Source organism: Balaenoptera physalus (genome assembly GCF_965194825.1).
Source record: "Balaenoptera physalus genome assembly, chromosome: 4".
Classification (NCBI taxonomy): domain Eukaryota; kingdom Metazoa; phylum Chordata; class Mammalia; order Artiodactyla; family Balaenopteridae; genus Balaenoptera; species Balaenoptera physalus.
In genome coordinates, this window is record NC_138891.1 from 74,942,144 (window position 1) to 74,957,688 (window position 15,545).

Below are 15,545 nucleotides of genomic sequence, written 5' to 3' on the forward strand. Positions count from 1 at the left end.
TTGCTGCATATATAGCAGTTATCTTCTGCTAATGGGTAGTTTTGATCTTTTGTCTGATTTTGACAGTTTATAAATACCTTATCTTCATACTATGGAATTCTGTTCAGCAATAAAAAAGGAATAAATGTTAATGCGCAAGACAGTGTGGATACATCTCAAAACATCACGCTAAGCAAAAGAACACAAACACAAAACACTATGTACTATGATTCTGTTTATTTGAAATTGTAGAGAAGGCTGAACTATAGTGACAGATCAGTCATTGCCTGGGGTTAGAGTCGGGTGGGGGAAGGAAATTGACTGCAAGGGAGCACAGGGAAACTTTTAAGTGTGAGGGTACTGTTTTATATCTTGATTATGATATGGTTACATGATTACTTGTAATTACCCAACTTCATAAACTATACACTTAAAATTTTATTGTATGTAAATATTACTTTAATAAAATAGCATTAAAAATAAACTACCTTAATTTCTTTCCTTCAAGGAATAATTTTTTATCTCAAAATTCTGTAAGAAAAGCTTATCCTTAGATATTTTTTGTAAACACTTTTATACACATGTAACCTTAGATTCATGGAACACAAATTCCCCATATATTAATGGATTGTTAAAGTTCTTGCCCATGTATTCATCATTTAACTCATGTTGACTGAATACTCAGTATGTCCTAGACGCAAGGGATTCTGCAGTAACTCAACAGAAAATCCCTGTCTTCATGGAGAACTCAAATAAATATTAAATAATTTATCACACAAATAACTATGTGATTATAATATGGCAGGTATTTTGAAGGAAAACAATGTGACAGTAGCATCATAGAAGGAACTTCTACATTTACCTATAAAATGAGCCTTGGTATTTTTATTAAAGACAAAATACAAAGCTCGGAATGGGCCATCATTAGTCTGATTTCATAGCATTTCTTCCGTACTCTTAATATTCTTTATTTCTCCATTTACTTCTTTTCTAAACGTTCATGAAAATGAAGACTGTTGTAATTTTTGTGGTTTTTAGTCAATCGATATTTATGGGATACTTCTCATATTCTTTTTTTTAAAATTTTTATTGGAGTATAGTTGCTTTACAATGTTGTGTTAGTTTCTGCTGTACAATAAAGTGAATCAGTTACAGGTATACATATCTCCACTGTTTTTTAGATTTCCTTCCCGTTTAGGTCACCACAGATCATTGAGTAGAGGTCCCTGTGCTAAACAGTAGGTTCTCATTAGTTATCTATTTTATACTTAGTGGTGTATATATGTCAATCCCAATCTCCCAGTTCGTCCCATTCCCCCCTTCCCCTCCTTGGTAACCATAAGTTTGTTCTCTACATCTGTGACTCTATTTCTGCTTTGCCGATAAGTTCATCTGTACCATTCTTCTAGATTCCACATATAAGGGATATTATACGATGTTTGTTTTTCTCTTTCTGACTCACTTCACTCTGTATGACAGTCTCTGGGTCTATCCATGTCTCTGCAAATGGCACTATTGTGTTCCATTTAATGGCTGAGTAATATTCTATTGTATATATATATATACCACATCTTCTTTATCCATTCCTCTGTCAATGGACATTTAGGTGCTTCCATGTCCTGGCTATTGTAAATAGAGCTGCAGTGAACATTGTGGTACATGACTCTTTTTGAATTATGGTTTTCTCAGGGTATATACCCGGTAGTGGGATTGCTGGGTCGTATGGTAGTTCTATTTTTAGTTTTTTAAGGAACCTCCATACTGTTCTCCATAGTGGCTGTATCAATTTACATTCCCACCAACAGTGCAAGAGGGTTCCCTTTTCTCCACACCCTCTCCAGCATTTATTGTGTGTAGATTTTTTGATGATGGCCATTCTGACTGGTGTGAGGTGATACCTCATTGTAGTTTTGATTTGCATTTCTCTAATAATTTGTGATGTTGAGCATCTTTTCATGTGCTTTTTGGCCATCTGTATGTCTTCTTTGGAGAATGTCTATTTAGATCTTCCCCCCATTTATTGATTGGGTTATTTTTTTGATATTGAGCTGCATGAGCTGTTCGTGTATTTTGGAGATTAATCCCTTGTCAGATTCTCAAAATATAAGAGAATCCAGATTAAATAAAAGATATAGTCCATATTGTCAGAGACTTTAGAAGTCTTCATGGGAAATATGGAAACCTGAATTAGGCTTTAATGATGGACTGAATTTATATATGTAGAGAGAGAAAAAGTGGACATTTCATGTGCTTATTTTCTATGACATTGAATTTTCTTAATTCTTGTTTTTCTACTCAGACTTTTTTGCTATCACAACCTCCCTTTTTCCTTCTCACACATTTGTTTTGGATCTTGGCTCTCTTATCTCTTCACTTGATATCAAAATCATATTTATATAAAAGATTCCCTAATTTACATTTCTGGCTCTCTACAGGGTTCTTCTCTTGAGCTCCAGAACCATGTTTCCTCATCACCTGTGCATCCCTCAGAATACCTCAAACTGAACATAACCAAAATAGAAAAAAATTCATTCTTCTGTTTGAATTCTTCTTTTGTTGCAAGTATTTTAAGTATAATGTAGTTATCTTTTTCGTCACTTAGACAGGAAATATTCAAGTTGTTTTAGCACAACCTGTACATGTAAGCAGTGGTCAGTCCCTGTCCATTCTGCCTCAGAAATGTTTATTGTAGTAGGGTATAGAGCAAAGAGCAATCTAATTAACATAGTTTCTTGCCTTCTGAAAGAATATAGAGCGATATTTTCCAGCGTTAAAAAGGAAGGCAAACCTTCTGAGACAAAATGAAGTACAGAGAAAACCAGTTGCAGCTCTCAAGAGACCTAACCAGTTAAATAGAAAGTAAGTACTCAAATATAAGACAATGTTATGTTATACATCATAAATAAAGATGGACTTCTTGCACTGAGAGTTCAAAGGAATGAATTTGCAGTGATGTTTGTAGGTATCTGGTCATTTTCAAGACAGATATTTGGGATATCTGTTTGAAAATCCAATATGGAAGTATTCAGTAATAGCTTGCTTATCTCTTAGAACCAGTGTTATTGATGAATTTAACTGATTGTAAACGTTTTAAAAAAGCATAACTCTGTGTCTTTCTCTCTCGACATATAGAGTAAAATTGCAAAAGGTGATCGTTTTGGTAAAAACACCTCTTCCAGAATTATTCAAAATTGAGAATTCTGAAAGCTGAATTTGTTATATAGTCTCAATGGCTCTTAATAAAACAGTGTATGTTATTTGTGGGAAAAGCAAACCTGAAAGAATTTTGCATGAATGCTTCGTAAGCTGAAATTATTTTTCTTTTAATTTAAAAAAGATATAACAGGGCTTCCCTGGTGGCTCAGTGGTTAAGACTCCACGCTGTCAATGCAGGGGACCCGGGTTTGATCCCTGGTCAGGGAACTAGATCCCATATGCATGCCGCAACTAAGAGTTTGCATGCCACAACTAAGGAGCCCGCCTGCTGCAACTAAGGAGCCCACCTGCTGCAACTAAGACCTGGCACAACCAAATAAATAAATTTTAAAAAAGTATAACAAAACTTAAAAATTGTGGCCTATCGTTATGGTATTCTGTTCTCTGTAAGGATAAAGTAATTGACAGACTGTGAAGTTTTCTTATTATTTCAGTTACAAATGCCTTTTATTCATCTTTTATAGAAGATAATTCAAAGCAAAAAAACCCTGAAATGAAGTTTTTGTATAAGTGGAATGGCTACAATTGCAGCTTTATTCAACTATCATCTCTTTTTCTTTTGGGAATTATTTGGGAGTACTTTTTTGGAAAAGGGAAACTTCTCAAATAAGAGCTTGTCAATTACATGAGCCATTAATGAGCGCATGTTAATTGGCCTGGCAGGGAAATTTTGCATTTGAGCCTCTATAAGATTGTAGGTAAGATTAGGTGACCTGTTAAACATTTATTTATAAAAATAAATAAGTAGACAGAAATGAAAATTTGTTTTCTCATGTTTTACCAACTTTCTATAGAAACCAGAAAGGAATTGGTGAAAGTCAAGTCAAACATATAATTAAGATTACAATGTTCTAAGCAGGAGAGAGCAAACAGTGGAATAGTCTAAGGTTCTGTGTGATTTATATTAATATATGAAGGTTTCTGAGTGAAGGAGAGAAAATTGGAGAAGATGTTATATTTCAAGATTTTCTCTTCATTTTTAGTTTTCAGCAGTTTGACCACGATGTGCCTAGGTGTGCTTTTCTTTGTACTAATCCTGTTAATGAATCTGTACATTTATGTCTTTTACCAAATTTAGAAAGTAGCATTAAAAATGTTATTTCAGTGTCTTCAGAAGAGACCTTATATGTCAGAATATTAAACAGTTGAATATTTGTAAGATAAATTAGGTCAGAATTAACCACATTGTTATGTAGTCTGCTACAGAGGGAGGTATTTGTAAATCAGATCTCAATAGCTTCATGTAAACAAGGGTATAATTCAGAGTCTTTGTGTTTAGTGTACCTCAGATTTTCATCCTTTGAATTTAAATATTTTTGCTTATCTTTTCAAGATGTTTGAAAGTTGTTAAGTGGCCCACACTATTCATGGTGTATGTGTTTTTGTTGCAGAAATAACATTCCAGCCAATTTTACCAGGAGTGGAAATAAATTAAGTCATCAGAAAGACACTCGTCAGGCAACTTTTCTTTTCAGGAGAGGCCTGAAGGTATAAAAAACCCTTGGTAGTGTTTTCTTTTTACCCAAACAAAGGATCCTGAACATCCACCTTTAGTAATCCTCTATCATAGACATGGCCCATGATTGAGGTAGGGTTTGGGTTTAGAATATGGAGAACATGACATTAGATTAATTCCTTTTTTTGTTTTCTATTTTCTCTTTTGTTGTCCTCAGTGGCAGTGTCTTATAAGAATTTAACATGTTATTTAGGAATAAACTTGTTTTTACTGCTAGTTCTGATACAGGAACCCGAACAAAGAGGTGTTGTCAGAATAGGCAGATGCCCCTCTCCTGCATTCACACACCACACTGGGTTATAAAGTTACAGAGCAGGGTAGCTCTTTGGATTCAAATCCTCTGCTTTCTATGGGATCTACTGCTTTTTTTTTCCCTTCAGGTTCAGGCCCAGTTGAACTCAGAACAACTGCTAGACGATGTAGTAGCAAAGAGAACTCGTCAGTAAGTTTCAATTTGTTTTTCAAGATGTCATTTCAAAACTCCCAGAATAGTAGTGACCCAAATTACTTTGTACCCAAGTCTAAAAGAAATTAAATGAGAAGTGAATTAACCATTGAGCCTGAAATAAATAAATCCTATGTTGTTTTTGTTGTTTTTTCCCCAAAAACCTTTTTCATTTTCACATGTCAGTGTTATAACTTTTAGCACCAAGTACATTACTCTGTATTTTAAATTTTTTCTTGCCTGTTTATTCCTTTTTAATGAAATAGCTCTTTATTTTCTTATAACTACTTTCATACAAATGAACCAATTCAGGGAATAAATAGAAGAAAATCCAGTAGCGCTTTTAGAAAATTTATAGATTTTTAAAAACAATAGGATGTTTTCTTTTCACATATTGTGTTTTTCTCCTTACCCCATGAAGGATTTTTTCAAGAATGTATTTTTGTCTGTTAGAATTGCACTCCCCAAGTGTGAGTTGTAACACTCCATCAATATAATCAGGTTTTAAAATTAAATCATTTAAAATTATGGCTACTTCTGTGAAAACAAAGCATATAAAACATGATCATGGTCCAGATATGATGCCATCTATAATGGGCATGATTTTGAGCAATTGGCGTGTCAGAAAGGCAACTATTTAAACTTGACGCTGGCAATATTCTTTTGCACAGGAGTCAGGCATTGGAAACCAAAAGGAAGGAAATAATAATCATGACCTATTTGCTTCTGCAATAAACAGTATTTACATAATTGTAATAATGTAAATGCAGCTTATTTGTTTTGAACTTTAAGAATCAATCTATAGAACAAAGCACAAAATACTTAATTTGGTAACAGTCTGATATAAATGTCAGATTTTGGCCAACATAAATCTAAAAGTAAAGCTGATAAAAAGTGAGAGGTACAAAATGGATGAAGAGGTGGAGGGAAGGAATTAGAGATGCTACTGTCCTTTTATACAAAGTGGGTAGAGGATAATGTCAAGAGACACTACTAAAAAAAGAGATTTTAGTATATTTAAAGTTATAATGGAAGTAAAATAGTGATATAGCCATCAAAACGTTTAGAGGTAGGAAGAGAAACTAGAGGATAGTGTAATGAGCTGAATCCTTACCATAGCAAGATAGTATTACATACGCATTTTGTTTAGTGAACTGGAGGTAACTAACTAGCAAGCAGGAAAAACAGGAAAGGTTAAAAGTGCTGCCTCTGGGGAGCAGAAGGGGAGAATAGTGGGGTAAAGGACTGTTGTTTCTTATTAGAAGCCTTTCTGTATTATTTGATTTTTTTATGTGCATATATTTGTTACACTGAAAAATATTTAATAAATTCAGGTGTCTAGTTCTTACACCCAAGATGCTGATTAATTATATCATGGTGGGGCTCAGGTGTCTGTATTTCCTAAAAAACTAAGAAAAAGTAATGGCTACTTTAAAATGTATGTTTTAATGTAGAATACACTATAGGATTCATAAACTGTCATTTTAATGAAATTTTTGGTTTTTTGAAACTAGATGGCGGACTTCCACCACAAATGGAGGAATTTTGACTGTATCCATTGATAATCCAGGAGCAGTGCAGTGCCCAGTGTAAGTCTTTTTTTTATTTTGCGAAAACTATAACTTCTCTATATAAGATAATAAAAAAATATTTGACTTCTCTTCAGAGTATGATGTTCACGTTAGGATAAACTGAGACAGGGTAAAAGTAATACTTGTGGTATAAAGTGGAAATAGTATAATATACAATTAAAGGTAGGGGATTCCCTGGTGGTCCAGAGGTTAGGGCTCAGCAGGCGCTTTCACTGCTGAGGCCCAGGTTCAATCCTTGGTCAGGTGGAGAACTAAGATCCCTCAAGCTGCACAGCATGGCCCAAAAAAAAAACAAACAAAAAAATCAAAAATAACAAAAAAAAGTTAAAAGTAAAAGCTCCCTGATTCCTGGTTCTACAGCTCCAAAGTAACCACTTTTAACAATTTCATATATTTATTTAAAAAATGTGGTGCCCATATAACATACTATGTACATCTATTTCTTGTGTATAATCATAAATGAGAATACCATGCATACTTGCTCCCTTCTCCCCCTCCCCCTAGTATGCTTTGGACTTCTTTACTTTTCATTGCATACAGATCTACCTTCTTTTTAAAGGCTTCATAATGTATTCTTTTATCTAGATGACCTTAATTTAGTTAACCATTCCGTTATATTTATTGCATTATAAACTTTCTAGGTTGAAGCTGGAAGTGATGTTGCCTAGGGGATGGGGGGTGAACTGAACCCCGATTTGACAGGCAAGATGTGAGACTTAAAGCACAGGGCCAGAGGTCAAGGATGCATTTCAAGAAAGTTCTAAAACCATATCATCAAATTCAACCTGATAGTTGACCTAGCCATAGACCAGACCATAACTGGCACTCTTAAATTTTTCCCATCAAAAAGTATCAGGAATGAAAATCTAAGCTCTATACTTGAAATTTAAAGAAAGTCCTGTATCAGCCAGTAGTCTAGCAGATTGGCTAGTTTCTTGGAAATTCATGCAGACGTACTCAGTCTTCTAACACAGCAGAGGAAAATATCTCTGTGTTGATATTTTTCACATTATGTGTGTGGCCCATTAGTAGGTTATGAAATCAGTTCTGTGAGATGTGATGAACATTTTAAAAAGAAAATAAAATAATAAAAATTTTTTTCAACTTTCTAGGTTTATGGAGTTTTGTTTTTAACTATCTAACCATTTTAATGATTGAAATGAAAACCTAGGATGATTCTCTAAGATTTTAGAGGTTGCTTTATTTTAGTAGAAGATCAAGACTTGGAAATCACCAATCCTTCCAAATTGTTGAAAAGTTTGTAGTTCTACTTACAGAGGTATTCTGTGAGCGATTTATAAATTTTAGTCTCTAGATTAGTCAGTCAAGAACCAAGTATTTTTTTGAATTCAGCAAGGTTGCAGGATACAAGATTAATATACAGAAATCTGTTGTGTTTCTATACACTATAATGAAAATCAGAAAGAGAAAGTTAAAGAAAAAAAAAATTCCCATTTAAAATTGCATTTAAAAAATACCTAGGAATAAACTTAACCAAGGAGGTGAAGGACCTATATGCTGAAAACTATAAAATGTTGATGAAGGAAATTGAAGATTATTCAAAGAAATGGAAAGATAATCCCATGCTCTTGGATTGGAAGAATTAATATTATTAAAATGACCATATTAGCGAAAGCAATCTACAGGTTTAATGCAATCCCTATCAAAATACCCACGACATTTTCCACAGAACTAAAACAAACAATCTTAAAATTTATATAGAACCCCGAAAGACCCCAAATTACCAAAGCAACTTCTGAGGAAAAAAGAACAAAGCTGGAGGTATGACCCTACCAGACTTCAGACTATACTACAATACTACAATAGTCAAAACAGCATGATATTGGCACAAAAAAGGCCACATAGATCAATGGGTCAGAATAGAGAGAAATAAAAGCCATGTATGTATGGTCCATTAATCTATGACAAAGGAGGTAAGAATGTGCAATGGAGAAAAGACAGTCTCTTCAACAAGTGGTGCTGGGAAAACTGGACAGCCACATGTAAAACAATGAAATTAGAACATTCCCTCACACCATATACAAAAATAAACTCATAATGGTCTAAAGACCTAAATGTAAGACATGAAACAATAAAACTCCTAGAAGAGAAAAAAGGCGAAACACCCTGACATAAATCATAGCAGTATTTTCTTGCATCAGTCTCCCAAGCCAAAAGAAATAAGAACAAAAGTAAACAAATGGGACCTAATTAAACTTAAAAGCTTTTGCACAGCAAAGGAAACCATAAATAAGATGAAAAGACAACCCTCAGAATGGGAGAAAATATTTGCAAACAAAGCAACTGACAAAGGATTAATGTCCAAAATACACAAGCAGCTCATGCAGCTCAATATCAAAAAAACAACCCAATCCAAAAATGGCCAGAAGACCTAAATAGACATTTCTCCAAAGAAGATAAACAGATTGCCAACAAACACATGAAAGGATGCTCAAGATCACTAATCATTAGAGAAATGCAAATCAAAACTACAATGAGGTATCACCTCACACCAGTCAGAATGGCCATCATCAAAAAATCTACAAACAGTGAATGCTGGAGAGGGTGTGGAGAAAAGGAAACCCTCTTACACTGTTGGTGGGAATGTAAATTGATACAGCCACTATGGAGAACAGTATGGAGGTTCCTTAAAAAACTAAAAATAGAACTACCATACGACCCAGCAATCCCACTGGGCATATACCCTGAGAAAACCATAATTCAAAAAGAGTCATGTACCACAATGTTCATTGCAGCTCTATTTACAATAGCCGGGACATGGAAGCCACCTGAGTGTCCATCGACAGATGAATGGATACAGAAGATGTGGCACATACGTACAATGGAATATTACTGAGCCATAAAAAGAAACGAAATTGAGTTATTTGTAGTGAGGTGGTTGGACCTAGAGACTGTCATACAGAGTAAAGTAAGTCAGAAAGAGAAAAACAAATACCATATGATAACACATATATATGAAATCTTAAAAAAAAAAAAAAAGTGGTTCTGAAGAACCTAGGGGCAGGACAGGAGTAAAGATGCAGACCTAGAGAATGGACTGGAGAACACGGGGAGGGGGAAGGGTAAGCTGGGATGAAGTGAGAGAGTGGCATGGACATATATACACTACCAAATGTAAAATAGATGACTAGTGGGAAGCAGCCGCATAGCACAGGGAGATCAGCTCGGTGCTTTGTGTCCACCCAGAGGGGTGGGATAGGGAGGCTGGGAGGGAGACGCAAGAGGGAGGAGATAAGGGGATATATGTATATGTATAGCTGATTCACTTTGTTATAAAGCAGAAACTAACACACCATTGTAAAGCAATTATACTCCAATAAAGATGTTTAAAAAAAACTCATAATGGTCTTTAGACCATTTTATTGTTAAATATAAGACATGAAACAATAAAACTTCTAGAAGAGAAAAAAGGGGAAACACCCTGACATAAATCATAGCAGTATTTTCTTGGATCAGTCTTCCAAGCCCAAAGAAATAAGAACAAAAATAAACAAATGGGACCTAATTAAACTTAAAAGCTTTTTGCACAACAAAGGAAGCCATCAACAAAATCAAAAGACAACCTACAGAATGCAAGAAAATATTTGCAAATGATGTGACTGACAATAGGTTAATATCCAAAATATACAAACAGTTCATACAACTCAATATCAAGAAAACAATCCAGTCAAAAGGTGGGCAGAAGACCTGCATAGACATTTTTCCAAAGAAGGCATACAGATGGCTAACAGGCATATGAAAAGATGCTCAACAGTGCTAATTATTAGAGAAATGCAAATCAGAACTTCAATGAGGTATCACTTCACCTGTCAGAATGGCTGTCATCAAAAAGTCTACAAATAACAAATGTCAGAGAGGATGTGGAGAAAAGGAAACCATTGTGATACTGTTGGTGAGAATGTAAATTGGTGCATCCACTGTGGAAAACAGTATAGAGGTTTCTTAAAAACTAAAAATAGGTACTTCCCTGGTGGGCCCGTGGTTAAGAATCTGCCTTCCAATTGCAGGGGACGTGGGTTTGATCCCTGTCAGGGAACTAAGATCCCACATGCTGTGGGGCAGCTAAGCCCGAGCACACTGCAACTACTGAGCACGTGAGCCACGACTAGAGAGCCTGCTAACTATACTTTAAAAAATAAAAAGAACCAGTTTTGGGGGGGTTTTTTTCTTTTGAGAATGTAAATAAAGTAGCCTTCATACATTTGAACATGTGTACGAGTCAAGATGTCTTATGTACAAAATGATTTATTTTTCTTCTTTTGATTGTTAAACTGGTCTCTTTTTAATTTTTTTCTGGTAGAACTCAGAAACCACGATTAACTCGTACTGCTGTGCCCTCATTCTTGACAAAACGGGAGCAATCTGATGTAAAGAAAGTTCCTAAAGGTGTCCCCCTTCAATTTGACATAAATAGTGTTGGAAAACAGGTAAATTTTTTTTCCCTGTATTTCTCTGGGCTGTTCACTGAAAACATTTTAATTAACAAAACAAATGTTGTATAATGAATTAAATAGGATGTCCTAATGCTCCTCAACCCCAGGAAACCACTGGTCTATCTATTTTCTGTCTCTGGATTTGCCTATTTCGGACATTTCATGTGAATGGGATCATATAATATGTGAACTTTTGTGATGGGCTTCTTTCAGTTAGCATAGTGTTTTCATGGTTTATCCATAATGAATATCAGGGTTTTTTTTTTATTGTTGAATAACATTCTACCATATGTATATACTATATTTTATTTATCAGTTGATGGACATTTGGATTGTTTCCATTCTTTGTCTACTGTGAATAATGCTCTTCTGAACATTCATGTACATATGCTCACACAAAAACCTGTACATTCACATACATTTGTGTGTTTGTATATGAGTATATGTTTTTATTTCTCCTTGGTAAATACCTAAGAGTGGATTGCTAGTTCATATTGTAATTCTGTGTTTAACCTTTGAGGAAGTACCAGATTGTTTTCTGGAGAAGTAGCTGCAGAACCATTCCTACCGGCATGTAAGAGGGTTCTAAATATTTCCATGTCCTTGCCAACATTTGTTATTATCTGTCGTTTGATTTTAGACATTCAGATGCAGGTGAAGTGGTATATCTCACCATGGTTTTGACAGTTTTTGTATTAACCTTGTATCTTGTAATCTTGCTAAAATTCACTTACTACTTTTAGTAATTTTATAGATTACTTAGGATTTTAGAGTTTCTTTCCAATCTTTAAACCTTTTCTTTTTCTTCTGTATTATAATGGCTAGGACCTTCAGTTCTGTGTTGAGAGCATGTTTGCTTGCCTTGTTCCCAGGCTTGAGGAGAAAGCATTAAGTTTTTCACCATTAAGCATGATGTTAGCAGTAGGTTGTTTTTATCAGATTGAGGAAGTTCCCTTCTATTTGTAATTTGCTGAGAATTTTTATTTGTTGCATTTTGTCAAATTTTTTGTGTGTGTCCATTGACATAAGAATCTTTGGAACTGAAGGTAAGAATTTCTGTATGGAAAGAAATTCGACCAAATTTATTTTGCTGATTTTTATTTTATTTTGTCACTTGTTACTTTCCTTTCAGAAATGAAGTATAATTGGGGTGCTTTTTCTGCTATTAATCAAAACCAGATTTTGATTTGAATTTGATCTAAATATCTGTAATGAACTCAGAAATTCAAGAAAATTTGTTTCAAAATATTCACAAATCTAAATAACTTTTATCAGAGGTATCACTAGAGTTGGTGGCAGTGTTTGCAGACCCTAAAAATAATTCAGATAGAGAAATCTTTGGGTATATAACTTGTAAGCATTACAGCATATGTGTTTTATATAGTACATAATATTATAATGGTTAGGAGATAGGGTTTCTGAGTCAGTTTCAATACTAAAGCTGCAAGTAGGCAACTTAACTAACTTCTCTAAACTTCACTAAATTCACCTATTTCGTTTGGTGTTTGTTAGAATTAAAGGAGTTCATACATACAAATATTCAGGAAATGTTAGCTGTTTTTACTATGAATCACCATTATGATCACATTATTGTTCCAAAGCAAATGTGGCTTACAGTCAAGTTGTTAATTTTTGTTTTGTTTTGTTTTCTCTAGACAGGGATGACTTTGAATGAGCGATTTGGGATCCTGAAGGAACAAAGAGCCACTCTCACTTTCAACAAAGGAGGAAGCCGCTTTGTAACTGTGGGATAGGTCCCATGTCAAAGGGACTTTTGAGTGATGACTCTTTTAAAAATCGAATTCTTTGAAGAGTTCATCACAGAAATTCAAGAAACTTTATTTCAAAATATTCACAAGGCTAAATAACTCTTATTTTTTATTTTTGAAGTTGTTTTTTTTTTTAACATGTATAAATAATGCCCTGAAAGAATAACAGGGACTATACCTATATGTTCTTAAAGATTTCATGGTTGGCCCAGACAGAACAATTCTCTATTTGACTTCTTTGGTTTCTCATGCAGCAGAAAGAAGGCGGAAAGATAGAAATTGATTATTTTTATGATAGTGGTATTTAGGATCTCATCGCCTTTGCCCAGTTTTTTACACTTTGCCATGGTAAATCTTGGTCTTCAAGATTTGAAGTAGGTCCCTTTGTTGCTGTCACTTATTCTTTAATAGTGTTGATGTAATAAGTGCAATTGACTTTTCTTCATTAGGGATATAAAAAAATTATTAGAATTCCAGTTTGGGGGTTTAAGATTTATGGGAATATCTAAACTTGGTTCATTTTTCAAATAACGTTAGGTTAATCCTCCAGAGTTTAAGGATTAAGTAAATTAAGGATTAAGTAAATCCTTAATGCTGAACTTTTAACAAGAAATGTGACTCTAGGCATAGGCTCAGTTTAAAATGTTAGTCTTTTCAGTGTTTGAAAGCTATATAAATGGGTGTTTACAAGGTTATCTGATAGAGCCTCCTTGGAGGAAAGTCCAGTGTAAAAATCTGATAATTTGTGTTTAGGAAATGAAGAAAGCATGAGAGGAAGTAGCAGGTGGAAGACAGGTAACTGAGGAGAAAAACTTTAAAACCTAGGTCACAGGTATACTGTTTGGATTTAGTGTAGTCTTGAGTCTAGTGTCCACAAAGAATTCTTCAAATGATATTTAGAATAATTATACTTTTAAAATGGATTGAGTCCCTTAGATATTTTGATAGTATAATTAGCCATAAAGCCCTAGACTTCTTTTTAGGAAAGTTAAACTTTAAGTTTGCTAAATTAAACAGTATACAGCTCTAAAAATAAAAATGTACTTGTATATGTCACCAGGTAAAAAGTGCAAAATGATAATAGAGTTACATTATAACCTTGTTTTGTACCTTTGCTTCTGATTTCTTGTATAAAGTTCAGGCATTTATGGTGAGAAGAGGGTTTTCCCCCCACACTCTGGAGGGTTAGGAGGAGTTAGTTTGTTGTGCCAAGCTAGTCTAAACGTCCTTAGATGGTTGTAAATTATAAGTTAGGGTATAATGCCAAAACGCAGCAAAATAGACTACACATTACAAGTTTGATCATTTTGAAGCTTAACTTTTTGGTTTGCTATAATGATGAAACCTCTAAGTAGGTGTTAGTTTCCAAACAGTGTATTATTAGTGTTGATTTTCCCTGTTAAAAAAACACAAAACATTAAGTTATGGCTCCTGCCTGCTTTGTGGTGTATACTAGACTTCATTGTTGTCTCTCATGCCCCTTGGGTTACTTGGTTTATGCTAGCCACGGAAAGCTATCAATAACAGTTTCCTGCTTATACCAAAGAATTAAATCTGATCCTTAATATCTGGTATTTTGCTTGTAAGTCTACTGATAAGGGATTATTGGAAGCCAGTCATACAATTTGAAAGTAAACTCTAGTCTCTCCATAGGCCGAGGACTCATTGCAAAACGTTTTTGCAAGTATGAATGCTTAGATTCGATCCATGAACAATATATTTTAGACTGGTTGAGAATTACTGGTAACTTATTTTGAAGCAAAGGAAAAACAACTGAGCACGAGTTTGCTGTCTTTAGAACAGTTTGTGAAAATATGGTATAAAGATGTTTTCGTTTTCTTGTTATTTTAAATATTATTGTACAGAGCTATTATTAATGCCTTTTTTTAATCTTAAAAATTTCCCCAAATATTGATATTAAGTGCATCAAACAAAGTGTCTTTGGTATATTAAACTTTTGCTCTTCATGCATCTGTAATTCATTTTCTTTTTAAATACAGAATCTTGCCTTTGTTACAGCCAAATTAAAATTCTTGAGTGCTAACATGTTGTATATAAACAAAAGAATATGCTTTTTTGGAGGAAAATTTTCCCTTCTTGGAATGTGGTTATAATTATCCTTTTTCAGTTCTTAAAGCTTTTTTTTGTTTTTTTTTTTTAACAGGATGCAACTTAAATTTCCCTTTGCATCAAGGTGTATCCAAAACATTGATGCAGTGCATCACAAAATGAAAGTTTATATTTAATGAGGAGATGCTTTACACTGTACTTTTTGGCATTTTTTGGAAAAGTTGCATTTAGATTTATTCTGAAGCTGTTCATTTTTAACAAATAAAATATTACAGGTCTCACATGGTTTATTCTTAGCTATGAAGATTGAGTTGTGGTTTTTAGATTGTTCTGTGTTACAAAGAAGTTTGTAATGACTATAATTTTTAGGGTTTGAAAAGCTACCTACCAATTAAATTGGTAAATCAATCTAGACTCATATTGACCTCCCACTAACTACCTTTTGACTATTTCATTCATAGCTCCAACAGGAAGTAGCTAGGAGGAGTTAGAATAGAGAATCGA

The 15,545-nt window shown here is 34.1% G+C and overlaps 1 protein-coding gene across 1 annotated transcript in view; it reads left to right on the plus strand.

Annotated features, from left to right (window-relative positions):
• FYTTD1 (forty-two-three domain containing 1) overlaps positions 1-14,938 on the plus strand; it is a 32,495-nt gene extending 17,557 nt beyond the window's left edge. The window contains exons 4-9 of the mRNA XM_082458695.1: positions 2,726-2,838; positions 4,587-4,683; positions 5,092-5,153; positions 6,671-6,745; positions 11,070-11,196; positions 12,858-14,938. Coding sequence (XP_082314821.1) covers positions 2,726-2,838; positions 4,587-4,683; positions 5,092-5,153; positions 6,671-6,745; positions 11,070-11,196; positions 12,858-12,956 — 573 coding nt within the window. The 3' untranslated portion in view covers positions 12,957-14,938. The remainder of the gene's footprint in view (positions 1-2,725; positions 2,839-4,586; positions 4,684-5,091; positions 5,154-6,670; positions 6,746-11,069; positions 11,197-12,857) is intronic.
• Positions 14,939-15,545: the final 607 nt, after the last annotated feature.